This window comes from Bos taurus, chromosome 2 (genome assembly GCF_002263795.3).
Source record: "Bos taurus isolate L1 Dominette 01449 registration number 42190680 breed Hereford chromosome 2, ARS-UCD2.0, whole genome shotgun sequence".
NCBI lineage: Eukaryota > Metazoa > Chordata > Mammalia > Artiodactyla > Bovidae > Bos > Bos taurus.
In genome coordinates this window covers 1,870,268-1,892,355 of record NC_037329.1, presented here as the reverse complement: position 1 = coordinate 1,892,355, position 22,088 = coordinate 1,870,268, and the positions used below count along the sequence as shown (strand labels likewise).

Here is a 22,088-nt window from a genome sequence, read left to right as displayed (position 1 = left end):
AAAAAAAATTCTGGCAAAGCAGCAAGAGGATGAAAAGTTGGGTTTGTATAGTTTTCAACACAGAGGTAAGGAAAGAGGCATCTCTTCTCAAAAGGCTCTGAAAGCCTATGGCATCAATGGATAGTTGGAGGGGATTGGGGTTTCTTTCTCAAAGGCTCCTAGGGCACTCACCCCTGTCTTCCCTACCCCGTTACTACATTCACCCTTTTCCCCTCCACTTCCGCACTGAAGTGGGCAGCACTTTTTAGACTTGAACCTCCAGGTACCATCTCTGCAGCCTAGATTCTCCCTGGAGCCTTGGGAGTTCTGCAAGTGGAAGCCAGGCTTGCAAGACTGCCAGAGGTGTGTCGGACCTGGAAAGAGCTGGGTGTGGGTGACTGGAGCCTTAAAGCTCACGCACCAAGGGGAAGAAGGAGCACATCTTTTTAGGGAGCACGATCAGCCTGCTCCCTACCCCTTTGGTGATCAATATTCACTTGATGAGACAGAGACCACCTCCTGACTGTCCCCCTGGACTCTGCCCTAAGAGGCCTCTGGCATCTGTGACAGTGTGGGTCCCAACCTCCTTAGTCAGCTGAGGCCAGCGCTTCAGGGGTCCCTCCAGTCCCATCTCAGACTCCTCCTCCCTGGTACTTTATCTAAGAGAGGAAGGACCACAGAGGGACTTGGCTGAATCAAGGGTTCCATGAGCCTATGGACCAGTTTTAATCCCTAGAGCCTGAGATTCAGTTAAATATTACTGAAACCTACTGTAAGGTAGATAGTCTTCCCTGTAGCCCAGATGGTAAAGAATCTGCTTGCAGTGCAGGAGACCAGCTGGGTTGGATTCCTGGGTTGGAAAGATCCTCTGGAGAAGGGAATGGCAATCCACTCCAGTATTCTTGCCTGGAGAATCCCATGGGCAGAGAAGCCTGGCGGGCTACAGTCTGTGCCACAAAGAGTTGGACATGACTGAGCGAGTAACGCTACTGCTACTACTGTAAGGTTAGGAGACTGAGTCTCAGCACTGTGGGTGCAGCCCTGGGACCTTGCACAGGGCACCCCCCTCAACTTCAGGAGGAGGGTTGCTGCAGCTCCAGGTCCTCTGCAGCTCCTGCTCCCAGATTCCCCCTGGACTTGTAGGTTACTAGTGGAGCAAGCCTGGCTGGTGGAGGGCAGGGGCAAGATGAGGGACCAAAGACTTAGACACTGTGCACAAGTCTCCTAAACAGCTGCAGCAGCTTAAAGCGAACCTGAGGTCTACTTTTCAGAGTAAGAAATACAGAGTTATTTTAAAGACCACGTTGCAGTCTCTGGATCTGTGGTCTGTTATCAGTTTATCTTTTTTTTTCTTTTTCACTCATATATGGTCCTATGCCTTACTATTTCTAGTATTTTTTTCATGGAATGTAATACATGGTGTATTAAAAAGTATAGGTGGTCCAGTTGATGTGTTCCCTCCCCATTTGAGGTATGATTGATAAGAAAAAAAATTGTATGTATTTAGTTTGTACAGCACTTTTTTTAAAGTGTATGTGATGATTTAATGTATGTATATGTTGTAAAATGACTACAATTGAGTTTCCCCAAATACCACCACACTGGGGATTAGAGTTTCTTTTTTTTTTTTAGAGTTTCAAAAAATAAATTTTGGAGGGCACTTTGACATTCAGTCATATCATGCCCCCAGGCCAACTGTGTCCATATATTCTAATTTCTCCTTTGTTACATAAAGGGTGTTGTACACTGAGATGGAATTAGGAGTGCAGACATCACTGTGGTGGATGACACTTGTGAAGGATCTGGTGGGTGGAAGCAGCACTGGGAAGGGGGCCTCAGGACCGTGGTGCCTGTGTGCAGTGTCAGCTGGCTCGGTGAGGAGCCCTGCGGTAGCTTCGGCAGGGGAGGTCTCAGCAGGCAGAAGTGGCCGAGAGTGTGCTGCTGCTGAACGCTGTCAGCCTCCTTCCTCCTTGAGGCTGAGTAGGCTTCTGGAATAGAGGTGCAGGTGCTGGTGTTCGCTTTGCTTTGTCAACTTAGACATTGTTCCCTGTCAGCTCACAAAGGTTTGCCTTGTTCTTTGTGTTTTATGTAATACTGCTGCATAAGCCTGCAACTTGTGGGGTTTTCATAGTTTAATTCAACCAGTTCTTTGGATGGATATGAAGGATTTTGTTTGAAGGATTTTGCTATTCCAGTAATACTGTAGTGGATTGTGTTTGAGGAAATTATCTTCAGGGTGGATTCCTTGAGGTGAAATGGCCAGGGGAGCGAGTGCATGCAGATGTAATTTTTTTCCTGTTATTCTTAAAAAAATGTTTTTAACTTTTATATTGGAGTATAGTTGATTAGCATTGTTGTGTTAGTTTCAGGTCTACAGCAGAGTGATTCAGTTATACATGTACATGTATCCTTTTTCAAATTCTTTTCCCATTTAGGTTATGACAGAATATTGAGCTGAGTTCCCTGTGCTATATAGTAGGTTCTTGTTGGTTATCAGTTTTAAATATAGCACCAACTTTACTCTTGTTTACCATACGTTCTTCTCGAAGTCTGTGAGTCTGTTGCTGTTCTGTAAATAAGTTCATTTATATCATTTTTTTTTTAAGATTCCACATAAAACAAATACCCCATGTTACTTGTCTTTGTCTTGCTTCACTTAGTATGATGATTTCTGGGTCCGTCTATGTTGCTGCAAATGGCATTATTTCATTCTTTTAGTGGCTGAGTAATATTTCATAGTATATATACTACATCTTCTAATGCAAATGTAATTTTAAAGGTACTAGGAAAAAATCCTACTGCTTTGTATTCCTACCAGAAGTGTGTGAGTCTGTTGTTACCCCACAGCCTTGCCAGCAGAGTGTGTTGTCTCCTTTTGGATTTTCTCCAGTCTGAAGTTAGCAATGTGGTTGGCAGTTCTCTCTGTTCATGTCTTCTGTTGGTTGTTTTTTTCTATTTTTCTTTTAACTTTAAAAATTATTTACATATTAAGTGTATTTGCCCATTGTCTAAATAATTTGCAAGTATGTTTCTTGTGAAAAGCTGTCTTTTTTACTCAGCTAATGGTATTTTTTGCTATTCTGAAGGTTTTGTTTTCATGAAGTGATTAGGATTTGAGATCACTTCCAATTTCTTGCAAGAGAGGAGCGCAGTATTTAGCTTTCCAGCCCCTGTGTGCCAGAAGGGAGGTAGAGTAGATGTTGGAGATAGTTTACGGTGCTTGCCAAGGGGCATTTTCAGGAGGACAGTTCTGTGGCCAGCACCGTGGGCAGGAACAGGAAGGGACAGTGGTTCTCTGCCTTGTTGACTGGAGCCCTGCAAATTAGAATTTCCTGGAGGGATTATAGCTCCTCACAGCTAGTTGTGTCGCTAGTGAAGTCTAGCAGACCTTGGCTCTGTGCCCTGTAGTGCCCCAGTGACTCGTAACTGGGTCCAGCTGAACTATGAGGGCCCTAGAGCAGATAACTGAGGCCCCTCTGGTTTTGACTAAAATTTCTTTTGTGTTCACATGATTGATAAGTGGTTATAATTTAGTCATATTAAGGATCCCTCATTTGTGTTAATAAAAGTCAGGTTGCTTGCAAATGGATTGTGAGGTTGGATTTTTCCCAGTTCCATGTGTATGTATATGGTTAGAGCCTCTTTAGTGCATGAAGCTCTTAGCGCTCTTATTAATCTTGCTAAGTAATGAATTATGTGAATAAACTCTAGAGTAAAGCTGCCAGAAATATTGTGAGTTTTCTGACTTCATTTTGGGTTTTTGTTTTTCCTTCTTCATTTAATTCCATTTCTGTCAAATGTTTTCAGTTATAGAAAGTTGTAAGCATTTACTCATAGGTTTAAATGACATGTTTATGATCGTGACCCATCACAACTCTGAGGAGAGGAGACGACTAGAGGCAGCCTGCTGAGTACCCACGTGCTTTTGGGCTCCCGAGCTCAGTCTGGGAGTTGTGGTGAAGAAGGTGAGGACAGTCAGGTCTTTGGGAGCCCTGGTTTTAAAATCACACTGTTCTTTATTTTTCTCCAGCTGGTTTCCCAATGGGCTATGCAGCAGCAGCTCCTGCCTACTCCCCCAACATGTACCCTGGAGCGAATCCTACCTTCCAAGCAGGTATGCAAGCCCACATGTGCTGGGTGGCAAAAGTGTTTTGTTAATGTGACTGTGGGAGAATGTAATGGGGATGAATTTCAAGAAGAGTGGTTATAGAATTGGAATTTGGGGTTTGTATTGATTTCTTGGTTCATAGGATTAGGCTTCTTGATAAGTAGAATAAAAAGTTAATTCTTTTTGCATTTAAAGCTTTGTATATTGCATTTCAGATATCCTTCCACAACACAGAACTTCATTCCAGTCATAGCTTGGTACGAGTAACTGTTTGTGCCAGACTTTGTATGTATTTATGAAATAGTGTTGATTACTAGAGACTAAAGATCATCCTGCCATTTTAATGGGTAGAATTTCCATGTTGCTAACATTTCTAGAGATAACTGATCTCTCTCTAGTACTTTAGCACTTTGATTATGGTTTTAAAAGAAAGTCTTACTTTCTGTGTAAGGTCCATAAGAATATTTTCAGATTTTAGAAATCAGTGGTACAGGTGAAAGTGGAATTTGTTTGAGTCTGGACCTTGTAAAGACAGTTTTTCTTAAACGGGACTTTCCTCTGTGAGCCTTCATTTTGGTGTTGGCTCATTCCAGGCTTTATTCCCCCAGAATGGACTTTGTGATGCTGCTGCAACTGTGGTGGCCTACACTCCGACCCAAAGGCTCAGCCTCCTGAGTCTGCTGGGGTGCGCCTTTGTCCCTTGGAACCCGTAGCCTCACGTAGTTAACTTGACAGAAGAGGAGACAGCAGCAGTGTCCTTGTCCTGAGTTCTTGGTTGGATAATCATAAAATTCTTCCTTCCTTCTGCCCATGTGTCCCATTCCAATCCCATCCTTACTGCCTTTGTTCGCCTTGTAGCTCACACCCAAAGAAAGACCTTCTTGGCTTGGTCTTCTTGCTTCCAAGGTTTCTCTCCTTGACTTTGTGTTCCTTGGCTTTATACCAGAGTAATGTTTGCAGGTCGATTTCCCATGACTCTTAAGACACAGTGAAGCCTAGTCTCCAATTTAAAATTCCTAGGTCTTTGCCACATTGACCTGTTCTTTCCAAAACAATATTTTTCTTTTGTTTTTGCATGGCTTTTATTCGCACTCTTTCTCTTACACCTGGACTAGAATACCTGCTACTTCATGCCATCTTTTGGGATCTGTAAGGGAACATCCCTTCCCTGGGATGAAGCAGTGTTTTTCCCTGTTACTACTCACTGGATTCTTTAACCGCTGAGTGGTACTACCATCTCCTTTTGTAAGCCATCTTATCTGGCTTAACTGTGTAAGCACAGCTGTCTGCAGGTGTGACTGCCTCTCAGTAACTACATGCATTTGCAGGGCGCTCGATGCAGGGCGTGGCATCCTTTCAGTTTCGTGTGTTCACTCACTGCTCATCCCCAGAAGTTTCCTCCTGCTCCTTTGTGACCTTGCCTAGGCTCCGGGAAGTAGCTCCTCTGTTTTCCCTCACTGCAGATCACTTGTAGTTAATCTAAAATTTTGTATAAGTAAATCATATAAAATGTATTTTGGAGGGTGCTGGCTTTCATTCAGCACAATTTTTGACATCCATGTTGTAGTTTATATCAGTAGTTCATTTCTTATTGTTGTTCCATTGTACAGAAATACCACTAATTGATTATTCATTCACCAGTTGATGAACATTTGGCTTGTTTGCAGTTTGGGGCTGTCACAAATGAAACTGCTATGAATATTTGTGTACATTGTTTATATGAACATAAACTTTCATTTCTCTTAATAAATACTTCAGGCAGGTAGGTATACATTTAACTTTATAAGAAACTGCCAAACTATCTTCCAAAGGGGTTGTGACATTGTATGCTGCCACCAGCAGTGGAGGAGAGTTCAAATGCCTTTATGTCTTTGCCAATACTTGGTAGTCATTCTTTTTCATTTTAGACATGCTAGTGAATATGTAGTGATACGTTAATGTAGTTTTAACTTGAACTTATCTAATGACTAATAATATCAAACCTTGTTTCATGTGCCTGTTTGCCATTTGACTTTGGTTAACTGTGTACATCTTTTTCTGCTTGTCTGTTTTTAAGTTTGTTTTCTTATTGGGTTTGAGAGTTCTTTATCAGATACATGATTTGCGAATATTTTTTCATAGTCAGTGGCTCTTTTCAGTCTCAACATCATCTTTAAAAGAGCAGGAGGTTTAAAATTTAACGAAGTTCAGTTTATCATTTTGTTCTTTTATGGATCATGATTTTGGTATCATTTCTAAGACATCTTTGCCTAACCCAACATCACAACAGTTTTCTTCTAGAAGTTTTACAGTTTTAGATTTTACTTTTAGATATATGATCCATTTTAGGCTAATTTTTCTATATGGTGGTAGGAATGAATTGAAGTTATGTTTTGCATAAGTACTAGTTTTTCTACTATATGTGATCATGCTGGAGACCTCCAGAAAATGTCATTGTTCTAGAATTCTCCAGTGTAGCTCACTTGTACTCATTTTCTCTGTGGTACAAGTTAATGTAAAAATGTACTAAAAGCTTCCAGTTTTTTCTTACTCTTTTACAAAAAGAGCCTCAGGTTTATTTGCAGCTGGTCAGACTGCTTTGCTTGGCCTGCAGGTATGAAGTGCTCCCCTGAGGAGAAGGTTTGGTGTGTACAGGGCGGGTACTGCTGTCTGATAGCTTTCTCCTCTTGCCAACCTGTAGAACAGCTGCCATTCCTCTTCCTTCTTGTAGAGAACCGGGTCCTTTCTTTCCAAGACTGCTCTCAAGCTGTTCCTCTAACCCAGAAGTGGGGCCTGCAGGGGGGAGTAGTGGGCGTGATGGGCATGGTGGCTGCCAAGAGGACCTGCCTGGTTTGAATGGGTGTCCCCTGCTGAGTGCTGGATGGTTGTCAACTGCCACACTGCTGGCCCAGCATTGCCAGATCTTCAGATTGTTAGGAGATGCTGGGAATAAAGATGTGTGTAAAATTTGCAAAAAAAATAAATGGTACTTTGAAAGCCCCACCAGTGTCCTGTCGAGTGCTTTTAGCCACCTGACTGGAGTCTGGGCTACACCTGTATCCCTTCTTTTTCTGAGATCCTCTCAGTATTTTTATAACTTGAATTTTTAAATTTCCTTTTTTAGTGGGCCTTTTTTCTTATCTGTTGATTAAGTAAAAATTTGTCACTGTAAAAAAACTAAATTTTTTCTCCATTTCTGCTGCTTTCTCAGTCTTCTGGTTCTCTCACCACCAGATTTTTAGACAAAGCTGATGTGTAGTATATGGAGTGTGTATATGTATGTGGCCTTTAAAGCACTTTTGCAGCCCCAACACTGTTTATGTCTTAGTTCTTAGAAGTGTGACACAGGGAGGGTTTAGAGAATGAGATGTCGTGTCTTTTGCTGAAAGATTCCATTACTCAGAATCTGGAGATGAGGGTGATATTAATTGCATTCTCATGAACAAGCACAGTAAGCTGAATACATGTGCATCCGGAGAGGAATGTCCATTTTTGGAATCAGAACAATATTGGAAAGCGTTCAGGCTGTTGTGTTAACAAGATGTGGCGCAAATCCTGACTGTGTCACTCCTGGGAAAGATGTTTCATTTTTGGCATTTATTTAATGAATCATCATATCTCCTCAGCTATGTTATTTGAGGATTCTAGCAGTAAGCATGCAATCATACTCCCAAGGCACATTCAGGCACACATTCAGGATTCTTTTCTACTCCCATTTACAGCCAGCAGTATCTGTAACTAACATCATATTTGCATTGATCATCAAGAAAACATTCAGTTTTTTGTAGTAAGCTCTTTGTAAGAGGTAAGATTTAGATATTACATTGGCAATGTCTTTTTACAAGATGAAAACATCGCTAAGAGTGATGCAAAGGCTTCTGTGATTGCTTCCATGCATGGCTTAGTGGTGGATAAATTAGGGAAACATGTTTGGAGGACAGTTTGGCAGTATAATAGAAAGAAGCTTAAAATTGAGATCAGTATGCAAATAGTTATGTGTAAGTGCAGATCTACCTAGTAAAGTAATGGTTTGATTAAACTGTTGGTTTATTTCAGTGTTTAACTGGTCTGTCTTTTGTTTGAGAGGGATATTAAATAAGTGAAAATGCTTTATGATATTCTGCTTTTTTTCTTTTTAAACTCAGAATTATGTCCATGAAGTAAGATCCCAGATTTGTTTAAAAATTAAGCTCCACTTTGAACTTATGGTTGATGTGGGGAAGGGATAATTAGGGAGTTTGGAACGGACGTACACATTGTTGTATTTAAAATGGATAGGGCTTCCCTGGTGACTCAGTGATGAAGAATCCACCTACCACTGCAGGAGAATATGGGTTGGATCTCTGATCTGGGAACACCCCACATGCTGTGAAGCAACTAAGCCTGTGCGCCACAACTGTTGAGCCTGTGCTCTGAGCCTGAGAGCAGAAACTCTTGAGCCCACATGTTGTAACTACTGAAGCCCAAGCGCCCTAGAGCCTGTGCCCTGCAACAGGAGAAGCCCCTGCAGTGAGAAGCCTGTGCACTGCAACTGGAGAGTAGCTCCCACCCTCTCTCTCTTGCTGTGACCATATCAGCATTGCACACTGCTGTGAATGTGTGGCTGTTTTCTTCTGCAGTTACTTTTTTCTTCCCTAGATTTCTGTAACCACATAGTTAATTAAATCCTCTACTTCCGCCCAGGTGTGGAATCTCTTCTCAGCTTTTTAGGCCATGAGGGTTTTCCCCTCTTGGTGATATCTTTTTGAAACCTTCTCTCATCTTCTGGCCTTGGCTGCTTGTCCTCTGGGGCTTACCCTGGGTCTTTCTCCTCCATCATCCCAGGGAGTTTGCGCCTCTTCCCTTCCACTTGATTCTTTGTCTACTTTTTTAGTTTATTCCTTGGTGTTAGTGGAGGATCTTTGTTCAGTAATCTCTCAAGAGAATATTAGAAAATCATAGTTTGGAGATCTTTCATGTCTGAAAATGATTTATTCTGCACTCACAGTTCATGGTTTGTTTGTCTGGATATAGAATTCTAGGCTAACAGTTATTTCCCCTTAGAATTTTGGGAACATTGCTGAATTATTTGCCAGTTTTGTTGTTGCCATTGAGAATGTCATTATCTTTTTAAGAACATGCTATGTCTTTATTGGCTGCGCTAGGTCTTGGTTGGTGCGCACGGGCTGCTCTGGTCGCAGCGAGCGGGGCTGCTCTTCACGGTGGTGCCCGGGGCCCTCATCTTGGTGGCTGCTCCTGTGGAGCACAGGCTGTAGGGCGCGGCTTCAGCAGTTGCGGCATAGGCGCTATAGGTGCTCTGCATGTGGGATCTTCCTGGACCAGGGATTGAACCTCTGACCCCTGCATCGGCAGGTGGATTCTTAACCACTGGACCCCCAGGAAGACCCAGTGTCTTTCTGATGCTTGGTGGACTGAGCTGGGCTTATCTTTAGTGCTCTGTCTCTGGGTTCTGAAATTTCATGATGCTGTGTTTGGTGCAGGTTTTTCCTCTTTACATGTTCTATGTTTCTGAATTTCCATATTTCCTAAGTAAATGTCTTATACTTAGAAAGTTCTTATATGAAATATGTGTGGTATGCAGTACTTTGGGGGGAAAATGATCTGTTTCCAAGTAGAAAGCTTCTGCCCCTCAGAGTTCACAGTTGGAGAGCTGTGGCCCTGTCTGTGCATGAGTTCTGCCCAGAGAGGTCAGCCCGTGGCAGTGTGTGTCTCCTGAGAGTGAGGAGGGGCAAGGCTGTGATTAGTGTGTGCTCTGTGTGGCATCCTTATGAATGATCTCTAGGAAAGGAGCATGTGGAAAGCTGTTCACTGTTTTTGAAAGACCAAGCGATGAATGTATTTGGTTTTGCATTATGAATCATTGGCACATCTAAAAATTGTTTCACAAAGGCTTTGTCTGTTTTTGATATTATGAGATGTATATGTGTTTATTTGTATTTTTTAATTTTAAGTTTGTAAGACTCCTGTTGAGGTTGTTGTGACACAATGAATCTAGTGCTATATAAAAGAAAAAGGAATGTGTCTACACACATTTGGTTTTTAATTGACTGAGAGACATGTTTGCATCCCTTGAAATTGATTTGTCTTCAGTGTTGGATAGAAAGTGATGTAATATTTGTGCCCATATGAAAAGCCAAAATCAATTTCTAAGTTTAGGACATAGTTCACAGTTATAAGAATAAGCAGTAGGATAATATATATATTATCAGCAGTTAGAAATTGTTGTTATAATTAGCAGAAATAGTGGGTGACTGTTTTTCCAATATACAGAGAAGCTGGAAAAAACTCAGTGAACATCAATAAATGGACTGTCAGGGTTCTACAGTTAAACTTTAAAATCAACTTTTAAAATTAAACATTTTACTCTGTCCATCCTGAAGTGTGCCTTGTTTTTTCATGTGTTTTGAACTAAGCTGTGGATGTTGATACACTTTACCCCTTGTATTTCAGTGTGCATATTGTTTGTATTTGTTTACAGTTCTTTTAGGTTTTGATTTTAGGTGAAATATACACATATGAGATGTGCACATTTTAAATACATCATTAGTCATCTTTTTATCTTCAGAAAAATGTACATATGAGGCAGGTGTTAAAAAGGACACTTCAGGTGAGTAAGAGACCTCAGGCCAGCTGATGGACCTCTGCCACAGTAGGCCTCTAGCATCTCTTAAAAAAAACTTGACATCTTATGTTGGCCTGTTGTTGATTCAGTGGGTGTGGTGGGGCAAAAGAGTGCTTCCGAGTCAGAGGGCTCAGGCTCTGGAGGGGTGTGTACTTAGATCTTCCTAGCTTTGCTTTATACTTGTGTGTCCTTGAGGCTTATTTAGGTGGACAGCTTCCTTTTTCTCTTCAGTCCAAGCTTCAGGCTTTTGCTGAAGTGAATAGTAACAAAATGGTCATGGACTTTCTTATTAGGAATATTGAACTTTGAATATTCAGTATTGAATATTGAATAGTTTCTTAGAGGCTCTTTCCTCCTAATCTTTCTTTCAGGTCATGGACGTGTTGCTTGTGTTTTCACTTCCTCAGACGGTTTCTCAGTTTTCTACTCTGTTTATGAAATAGTTTGTCCTGTAGAGCTGTGCCTTTCTATAGAATGTTGGCTGTATGTATTGACCATTGGCATATTTTACCTTTATTTGCTTTTGTAGCTAATCAGATCAGGTTATTTTTCAGATCAGATTGCTAAAGACCATGCCGTCCTGAATCATGGTCTTCCTAAAGGCTCAGCAACCTTTTGTGTTCACTTCTTAGTAGTGGCGGACCTCTGCTTGCTTCCCTCCTTGTCCCTGTAGCTCCTGCATGACTGTTGTTTCCTGGGGCGTTTTCTTAGATCCTCTCTCAGCTGTGTGCCACTATCTGAAGGCATTGTTTTTTTCACTTTATTTTCCTACAGAACATTTTCAAATATACAGAATAATAGAGTGAACGATACAGTGAATCCGTAATATCCAGCACTGAGACTCAGCAGTCACCATTGCGCCACGCGAGCTTTATCTACCGTATAAGAGAGTGTGTGTGTTCCGAACCAGCTCAGAGTTACAGTCTTTTAGGCTTTTGTCCTTCAGTATGGCCCTTAACATAATGAAGACATTCCACTGCATGCCCAGGATAGTTATCATACTTAGAAGCTGTAATTCTCTCAGTTATTTGATAGCTCATATTTAAATTTGCCCAGTTGTCCTAAAAATTTAACAAAAAATTGGAAACAAGATCTATTCAAAATTTACATGTTGAATTTGTTAAAAAAGTTGAATTCATTATGTCTCGTCTGTTTTAATCCATAAGTTTACTTCACCTTTGTAAAACACTTTGAAAAACCTTTTATTGTGAAAATTTTCTAATACAAAAACACATAAGTACACAGCAGTATGATTTCTGCTTACCCACACCCTAACCCTCAGCAGTTACAACATACCTAAGTACACAATAGTATGGGATCCATCTGCCCATGCCCTGGCCTTAGCAGCTAATAGCTTCTAGGTGTTTTTTTTCCATCTGTATTCCCATCAGTTTCCCCTGTGTTATTTGAAGCCAATCTCAAGACATCATATTCATCAGTTTTACAGTATTATCTTTAAATGATGAATTTAAAATATGTATCACCACACCTAAAAAATAACATTAATTCTTGAATAGTATCGAATACTGCTGCTGCTGCTGCTAAGTTGTTTCAGTCGTGTCCGACTATGTGCGACCCATAGACGGAAGCCCACCAGGCTCCCCTGTCCCTGGGATTCTCCAGGCAAGAACACTGGAGTGGGTTGCCATTTCCTTCTCCAATGTATGAAAGTGAAAAGTGAAAGGGAAGTCGCTCAGTTGTGTCCAACTCTTAGCGACCCCATGGACTGCAGCCTACCAGGCTCCTCCATCCATGGGATTTTCCAGGCAAGAGTACTGGAGTGGGGTGCCATTGCCTTCTCTGGTATCAAATACTACAGTCAGTATTTATATTTCCAGTTGTTACATCTATGTCATAGATATTTTTTAATCGTACAGTGAAGAAGGGGGGGCCTTGCTGGTTCTTGTCAACCTATGAAAACTGGCTAGCCCCAGAGGTTCTGAATGTGATTTTCAAGTTTGAAGTCTTAGCACTTGTTCTCAAAATATGCAATTCTGTGACTGTTCTGATTGTCTGACATTTTTATAAAAAGCTGGTATCCTTTTGGTCAGATATAAGTTCAGTGACTCCTGTGAGGGTCTCTTAATTCAGGCCATTGGGACCTTGTTTAGCAGTGTTCTGTGAGTTACTAACTCAAGTATGTCGCTGCTGCATGGTTTTGAGAAATGGGAAGGAGTGGTTAGTTCTGGGAAGAGGAAGCTATCCAGACATACTTTGCCTTCACTCGCAGCCTTCCATTCTTGAGACCGCCTGCTCCTGCTTTTGTCTGCCAGGACTGTGTCAGTGCTGCTCTGGTGGTGTTCTCTTTGCCTGTGCTTTTCCCCTGAAGGCGGCACCTTTTCAAGAGGGCTGGACCTTCTCTGATGGGCTCTGTTGGCCCTGAGCATGGCAGCTGATGTTGGTGATGAATAAACACTCTGCCCTGATACAGTGCTTCTATCACTGTGACTGGTCATGAATGTGTCCACCAGGCACCAGTGTCTCATTTCCTTCTCTGATTAGGAGCTGTTATTTTTTTATTTTTTATTTTTTGAAATTTCTGACTCATGCTATATAGTCTGCCATAAAGAGCAGTATAAAAAGGGATTTGTTCAGACCAAAGAAAATCATATAATTAGTTCTTTTAGTGATATTAAGAAGTGCTTGTAATAAGATAATGTCCTTCTTGTAAATCAACCGTCACCAGCTCCCTTTTTATTCCATGACAACGAATGCAAAATGTTACTCAAATTCAGATAACGTGTCTTTCTTTGCTTGCTATTAACTTCATTAATCCCTTTCTCACAGCTCCATCTCTCTCTCTCTTATTTCTCTGCCTCTCTCTCATACGAAATCTTTTCTCAAGGTAACATATTCCCAGAAATCATAATGAATGTAATGGCATAAAAAGTAACTCATGATTTCAACATTAGCTTTTGCCAGGAGCTGTTATTGAGCCATCTTCTGGGAGTGTCAGTGCATGGTTAGAAGTTGGTGGCTTTTGTAGTTACCTTTTTGTCTTTATAATTAAATGTTTTGCTACCTTATTGTGGTATAATTTGTGTACAGTTAAGTACACATATTTAAAGCTTCAGTGTGATGGATTTTTACATGTCTATACCTGTGAAACCATCACTTTCCTTTTCTGTCTCTCTTAAATACTAGTAGATGAGCAGCTAGAGAGAGGGACTTAACTGCTCTTGTCTTTAAAGTTGCATTTCCAAATCCTGAAAGTCTGTTTATTCTACTCTCTTTTAGCCTAGAATTGGTATTAAATTTTGGTGTCTTCAAATTTTGGCAGTGTTTTTACTTACATCATATTTAGTAAATTTCAAAATACTGGGTTAGCCAAAAAGCTCCCCCCCGCCCATAAGGTAAGTTCTAGGAGCACTTAGTTGTTTTTAACTTCATTCACAACAGTTTTGTTAGATTGTATTGTGACAGCTATCATATCAGCATACATTTTGTAAGAATCTTATCAAAATTGGTGAATTTTTCTGTAGCCGTTTTATTATTGAAGATGATAGAAAAAAAGCAACATTTTTGGCATATCATGCTTCATTATTTTGAGAAAGGTAAAAACGCAACTGAAGTGCAAGAAAGACTTGTGCAGTATATGGAAAAGGTGCCGTGACTGATTGAATGTGTCAGAAGTGGTTTGTGAGATTTCAGGGTGATTTCTTGCTGGACAGTGCTCCACGGCCGGGTTTAACAGTTGAAATTGATAGCAGTCAAATTGAGACATTGAGAACAACGAACATTGTACTACTCAGGAGACAGCCAACATGTCTGAAGCAAGCATTGACAGTCATTTGCACCAGCTTGGTTATGTTCATCTCTTTGGCATTTGGGTCCCACATCAGTTTGGATAAAAAACCTCTTGACTGTATTTCCACATGTGATTCTCTACTTAAACATAATGCAAACATTCTGTCTTTTGTTTTAAAAACAATTGTGATGGCGATAAAAAGTGGATACTGTACAATAATGTGGAACGGAAGAGACTGTGGGGCAAGTGAAATGAACCATCACCAACCCTATACCAAAGGCCTGTCTTCATCCAAAGAAGGTGATGTTGTGTGTATGGTGGGATTGGAAGGGAGTCCTCTGTTATGGACTCCTTTTGGAAAACCAAACAATTCCAACAAGTACTGCTCCCAGTTAGACCAACTGAAAGCAGCACTTGACAAAAAGTGTCCAGAATTAGTCAACAGAAAATGCATAATCTTCCATCAGGATAATGCAAGACCATGTTTCTCTGATGACCAGGCACAAATTGTTACAGCTTGACTGGGAAGTGCTGGTTCATCTGCTGTATTCACTAGACATTACACCTTTGGATTTCCATTTATTTTGGCCTTTACAAAATTCTCTTATTTGAAAAAATTTCAGTTTCCTGAAAGACTGTAAAAGGTACCTGGGACAGTTCTTTTTTTCTTTGCTATTTTTTATTTATTTATTTTTTTAATTTAAATTTATTTAATTAGAGGCTAATTACTTTACAATATTGTATTGGTTTTGCCATACATCAACATGAATCCACCACGGGTGTACACTTGTTCCCCATTCTGAACCCCCCTCCCACCTCCCTCCCCATACCATCCCTCTGGGTCATCCCAGGGCACCAGCCCCAAGCTTCCTGTATCCTGCATCGAACCTGGACTGGTGATTCGTTTCTTATATATTATACATGTTTCAATGCCATTCTCCCAAATCATCCCCTCCTCCCTCTCCCACAGAGTCCAAAAGACTGTTCTATACGTCTGTGTTTCTTTTGCTGTCTCGCATACAGGGTTATCGTTACCATCTTTCTAATTCCATATATATGCGCTAGTATACTGTATTGGTGTTTTTCTTTCTGGCTTACTTCACTCTGTATAATAGGCTCCAGTTTCATCCACCTCATTAGAACTGATTCAAATGTATTCTTTTTAATGGCTGAGTAGTACTCCATTGTGTATATGTACCACAGCTTTGGGACAGTTCTTTGCTGAGAAAGATAAAAGGCTTTGGGAAAATGGGATTATGAAGTTGCCTGAAAAACAGCAGAAGGTAGTGGAACAAAACAGTGGCTATATTTTAGTGAATGAGAAATGGTTTCTCAGACTTTTTTGAAAGCAGTTTTATTGAGATATAATTTGCAGATGAGCCATCCTTAAAAGTGCAGTTTGGTGTGTTTAGACACGTTTACAGATTGTATACAGATGTGTAACACCACTGCAGTTGAGTGACTTTGTTCCCATGAAAGATGCCCTCTGATCCCTGGGTACCTCTAATTGGTTTTCTGTGTAGATTATGTTGGTCTTTCTTGGAGTATCATGTCATGTGTTACTGTGTCTGACTTCTTTTGTGTATTTTCTTTTTTTGAGATCTATCCCATGTAATTAATATGTGTACCAGCACTTCTACCTTTTTTTATTGTTGAGTAGTATTTTGTTGTTTGGTTGTACCACAGTTTGCTGATGGGCTTCAGTTCAGTTCAGTCGCTCAGTCGTGTCCGACTCTTTGCAACCTATGGATTGCAGCACGCTAGGCTTCCCTGTCCATCACCAACCTCCGGAGCTTGCTCAGATTCATGTCGGTGATGCCATCCAACCATCTAATCCTCTGGTATCCCCTTCTCCTCCGGCCTTCAATCTTTCCTAGCATCAGGGTCTTTTCCAGTGAGTCAGTTCTTCACATCAGGTGGCCAAAGTATTGGAGCTTCAGCTTCAGCATCAGTCCTTCCAGTGAATATTCAGGGCTGATCTCCTTTAGAATGGACTGGTTGGATTTCCTTGCAGTCTAAGGGACTCTCAAGAGGCTTCTCCAGCACCACACTTCAAAAGCATCAGTTCTTCGGCACTCAGCTTTATAGTCCATCTCTCACATCCATACATGACCACTGGAAAAACCATAGCTATGCCTAGACGGACCTTTGATGGCAAAGTAATGTCTCTGCTTTTTAATATGCTGTCTAGGTTGGTCATAACTTTCCTTCCAAGGAGCAAGGAGCAAGCATCTTTTAATTTCATGGCTGCAGTCACCATCTGCAGTGATTTTGGAGCCCCCAAAAATGAAGTCTCTCACTTTTCTGTTTCCATTGTTTCCCTATCTATTTGCCATGAAGTGATGGGACCAGATGCCTTGATCTTAGTTTTCTGAATGTTGAGTTTTAAGCCAACTTTTTCACTCTCCTCTTTCACTTTCATCAGGAGGCTCTTTAGTTCTTCTTTGCTTTTGGTCATAAGGGTGGTGTCATCTGCATGTCTGAGCTATTTCTCCTGGTAATCTAGATTCCAGCTTGTGTTTCATCCAGTCCAGCATTTCTCATGATGGACTCTGCATATAAGTTAAATAAGCAGGGTACAGTATATAGCCTTGACATACTCCTTTCCTGATTTAGAACCATTCTGTTGTTCCATGTCCAGTTATAACTGTTGCTTCTTGACCTGCATACAGATTTCTTAGGAGGCAGTTTAGGTAATCTGGTATTCCCTTCTCTAAGAATTTTCCACAGTTTGTTGTGATCCACACAGTCAAAGGCTTTGGCATAGTCAATAAAGCATAAGTACATGTTTTCCTGGAACTCTCTTGCTTTTCTGATGATCCAGCGGATGTTGGCAATTTGATCTCTGGTTCCTCTGCCTTTTCTAAATCCACCTTGAACATCTGGAAGTTCACGGTTCACGTGCTGTTGAAGCCTGGCTTGGAGAATTTTGAGCATTACTTTGCTAGCATATGAGATGAGTGCAATTGTGCGGTAGTTTGGGCAGTCTTTGGGATTGGAATGAAAACTCACCTTTTCCAGTCCTGTGGCCACTGCTGAGTTTCCCAGATTTGCTGGCATACTGAGTACATCACTTTCACAGCATCTTTTAGGATTGGAATTAGCTCAACTGGAATTCCATCACCTCTACTAGCTTTGTTGGGCTTAGTCTGTAGGAATAAATTTGCTGTGAATGTAAAAGCTCAGAGACCCTTCCTGGAGAAAAACTGTTCTCTCTTGGGATGGGGAGTTAGGAAGGGGAGCCAGGCGGCTTTCAGCTTACTAGAGAGATTCTCAACCACTCTTCCAGATTGTGGTCCTTCATCACTTCCTGGAAACAGGTGCTGACAGTTTTTAGGTCTTGTGTGTGTGTGCGTGTGCACTTATCGCTCAGTTGTGTCTGATTCTTTGCAACCCCATGGACTGTAGCCCACCTGGCTCCTCAACCCATGGGGATTCTCCAGGCAAGAATACTGGAGTGGGTTGCCATGCCCTCCTAGGTCCTCTAGGTCTTGGGGAAGGGGCTTTTCTGTTGTCAGGCTGCTGCTTGACCCTCTGCACTGCTGGCTAAAAGTGTAGCCTTTTGAGTTTGCTAAGTCATTTTCCATTTCTGCTTCTTAAAGGTTCTAAGATTTTTAGGTTCCAAAATGTCTTTTCTTCCCTTCTTATCTTCGAGGCTTTATGTCTTTTTATATATTAATCTGCTTTATTGTAATTTTGGGTGGGGACAAAAGCAAGTGTATGTGTTCAACTGCTGCCTTAGACCCAGGAGTCTTTACCATAACCCTACTGTTTGACAAGTTTTTCCTTTTATTTTTGCTGCCATTAACAACACTGGGGATGAGCATGCTTACCATTGAGACTTTGTTTAAATCTATGCTTATTTCTTTTTTCACTGAAAATTAATTCACCATTTTTAAAGGTTATATTCCATTTCTAGTTGCTGTGAAATATTGGCTATATTCCCTGTGTGTTTCCTTGTAGATTATTTTATACATAATAGTTTTTACCTCTGAAATCCCCTTCTGCTATGTTGTCCCCTCCTCCCTTTCCTCTCCAGTGAACCACTGGTTCTGTATCTGTGAGTCTGGTTTTATCAGTTATATTCGCTAGTTTGTGTTTTTTAAGATTCCACATATAAATGATATCATGCAGTTTTTCTTTCTGTCTTATTTCATTAAACATAATACCCTCCAAGTCCATCCGTGCTGTTGCAAACGACAAAATTTTTTCCTTTTTTTAATGGCTGAGTAATACTTCCTTGTGTGCCTGCGTGTGTGTGTGTGTGTGTGTGTGATACATCTTCATCTGTTGTTGGACACTTAGGTTGCTTTCATATCTTGACAGTTGTAAATAATTCTGCTATGAAAATTGGGATCCATGTATCTTTTCAAATTAGTGTTTTCATTTTCTTTGTCACAATACCTAGCAGTGAAATTGTTGGTCTATTTGGTAGTTCTATTTTTAGTTTTTTAAGACACTTCCATACTGTTTTCCTAGTGGCTGAACCAGTTTTCATTCTTACCAATTGTGTACCAGGATTCCCTTTCCTCCACATCTTCACCAACATTTGTTATTTATGTTCTTAATTTATTAATAGCCATTCTCACAGGTGTGAGGCAGTACCTCATTGCGGTTTTGATTTGCATTTCCCTGGACAGAGGAGCCTCGCGGGCTACAGTCCGTGGGGTCTCAGAGCCTGACACAACTTAGCGATTGAACAACAATAACAGTTGTGGTTATAGGGCTTCTCAGGTGGCTCAATGGTAAACATTCTGCCTGCCAAGCGGGAGACATGGGTTCCATCCCTGAGTTGGGAAGATCCCCTGGAGAAGGGAATGGCAACCCACTCCAGTATACTTGCCTAGGAAATTCCATGGGCAGAGGAGCCTGGCAGGCTACAGTCTATGGGATCACAAAGAGTCGGACATGACTTAGCAACTAAACATCAGCAGTAACAACCAAGACTAGCTATGTTGAGCATCTTTTCATGTGCTTATTTCTTTAAACAAATTTCTAGAAATAGATGGTGAGCCTAAAAGAAATACATACTTTTAATGCCAAATTGTGCTCCAGGAATGGCATGCTAATACATATTCTGACAAGATGGGTGTTTCTTTCCTGTTCTATATGAAGATATACTCAGAATGTTCTCCCTTGCCTCCACCCCACCCCGCACACACATACTTGCACATCAAGTTTAAGAAATGAAGCCGGATTGTGGTGGCGGTGTCCAGCATGACTGTGGTCGGGACGGGAATGCCGCCTTGTTCCTTGCGGCACACTTGCTCCCTCCCTGGGTCTGGTCATGTGTGGGTTTGAACTTAGGCTTTGGACTTTTTTGTTTCAGGTTACACTTCTGGCACTCCTTACAAAGTGTCCTGTTCCCCCACCAGCGGGGCAGTGCCACCGTATTCCTCCTCCCCCAACCCTTACCAGACTGCTGTGTACCCCGTGCGAAGTGCCTACCCCCAGCAGAGCCCGTATGCACAGGTAGGCCTGGGGTGCGCTGTGGGTGTCATGAGGGTCTCCTGGGCACTGTGTGTGGGGATGGGTCGGCCCCTTGGGGCTCTCACCCAGGTGTGTGCCCCTGTGGCATCTGTCTCTCTTCTTTCCCCAGCAAGGCACGTACTACACCCAGCCCCTGTATGCGGCACCCCCTCACGTCATCCACCACACCACGGTGGTGCAGCCCAACGGCATGCCGGCGACGGTGTACCCTGCTCCCCTCCCTCCGCCGAGAGGCAACGGGGTCACCATGGGCATGGTGGCGGGCACCACTATGGCCATGTCAGCGGGTGAGTCCTTGGCCCCGGGGTGCCTCCTCTGCGATGGCCTGAGGGCTGGGGGAAGGGAGAGTTCACTAGAACTCTGACCCTTGGCTTTGACTTTTCATTGCTAGAGTTGTGTGAAAGGACATCTGATCCTTTGGGAGGAATGGCATGTTATCATTTTCTTTACTTCCTCTCCTTTCTTTTCCCTTCTCCTTCAGTTGATTTTGAGTGTGGGGTTTAGAACCATGAGCCAAGTACCTTTTCCATAGACAAGACTGGCTAGCCCTCTCCAAATTTGATGAACTGAGTTACCTGGCTGTAGGGACAAGGAGTGGCCAGATCACTGTGGTGAGCATGTTAAAGCTTGAGCAGAAGCGGGGATATTCCATGATCTGGGGGGCTGACCCTCTTGTCCTTCCCTTTAGTGTGGGCTACCAGCGCAGGCCAGCTTGTCTTAATGGGGATGTTCTCATGAATTGCAGAAAGCCAGTCTTGGGTTCACAGAGCTAAGAGCTGCTTATAGAAATCCTTTGGCATGCACGTAGACAATTTCCCAAGGCTGCTTCTAGGTCAGGAAAATAAACCAGAGAGAGTAGAGATCCGTGGCTTGGACCGGCCTGTCTCCATGGAATCTTGGAGCATTTGAGGGCTTGGTTAAATGTCTAGGAGTGAGGTCACCTCCTGTGGAAATGTAAGTTATCTGTGCAGGGGGGCCAGGTTTACACAGTGACTGGATTGCCCATGGCTGTGACTTTTAAAGAAATGCATTATTTCCTCTTTGTTTTGTAGACTTTACTTCAGCATAAGGGAAACGTCAGAGAGGAAGGTGGTTCAGGATACCATGTGTTTTTCTGCTCAGTCTCTGATTTTATTTGGTTTTCCCACACTTACCCCAGAGGCAAAGGAGAGTCTGGCACAGATAGAAACTCAGTGTTTGAGGCACATGGAGGGAGGGGTTGGCAGGCCCTGGTGTGGGTGCACTCAGGGCGCAGGGGTCCAGGTGAGGCTGTGAGGTTTGAGGTGGTTCTTGGCTGTAAGTGGACACAGATGGCTGCTGAGTTTCCTGTATTTATAGGGAAAATAAGCTTAGCTTAAGGTACTCAGAAGCTTGCACAGTTGGGAACCTCCCTGCTTCCCTCCCTTCTTCCCAGTTAGTTATTACCATCTTAGCCATTTCCAAGTGTAGAGGTCGCTGGTGGTATCACACTGTTGTGTCACATCTCTGGAGCATTTCGTCTTGCAGAACTGAAGCTCTGTATAACAAACACCTCCCCCTCCCTCTGTTCCAGACCCTGGCAACCACCACGCTCCTTTCCGTACCATCCATTTGCCTCCACTAGGGACCTCATGTACGTGGACTCAGGCAGTGTTTGTCTTTTGTGACTGGTTTATTTCACTGAGCATAATGTCCTCAAGGTTCATCCATATTGTAGGATTTGACAAATTTCCTTCCTTTTTAAGACTAAATAACATTTTTGTTTTGTTTTTGTCATCTCACCTGCAGAAGTAATTCAGTACATTTGTGTGAAGGGGAAGCACACAGGCTTCTACACACATGCCGTCACTGTGAGCCTGCTGTGTTTATACAGCCTTGGCTTGCATATAATCGGGTTCTGAGAGCACTGTGGGTCACGGCCACCCCTCTTCCTCTCTGCCTCTCTCCTTGCCACGAGGGTCAGGCAGGAGCTCTCTTTGTTGGAGGTACTGGGGCAAGGGGAGTGCTGCCCTCCACTGAGATGCTTGCTCTTCCCTCTAGGTACCCTGCTGACTGCCCACTCCCCAACTCCAGTTGCTCCCCACCCTGTCACTGTGCCCACGTATCGGGCCCCAGGAACGCCCACCTACAGCTATGTGCCCCCTCAGTGGTGATCACCCTGCAAACGTAAGTGACCAATGAAG

At 42.3% G+C, this 22,088-nt stretch overlaps 1 protein-coding gene across 4 annotated transcripts in view; it reads left to right on the top strand.

The window, feature by feature from the left end:
- Positions 1-22,088, top strand: part of FAM168B (family with sequence similarity 168 member B) — a 41,171-nt gene that overhangs the window by 14,195 nt on the left and 4,888 nt on the right. For 2 of the 4 annotated variants that reach the window (XM_005202196.3, XM_015474406.3), the window contains exons 3-6: positions 4,010-4,093; positions 19,766-19,908; positions 20,036-20,213; positions 21,946-22,071. In XM_005202196.3, coding sequence (XP_005202253.1) covers positions 4,010-4,093; positions 19,766-19,908; positions 20,036-20,213; positions 21,946-22,058 — 518 coding nt within the window. In that variant the 3' untranslated portion in view covers positions 22,059-22,071. 4 annotated transcript variants of the gene reach the window in all.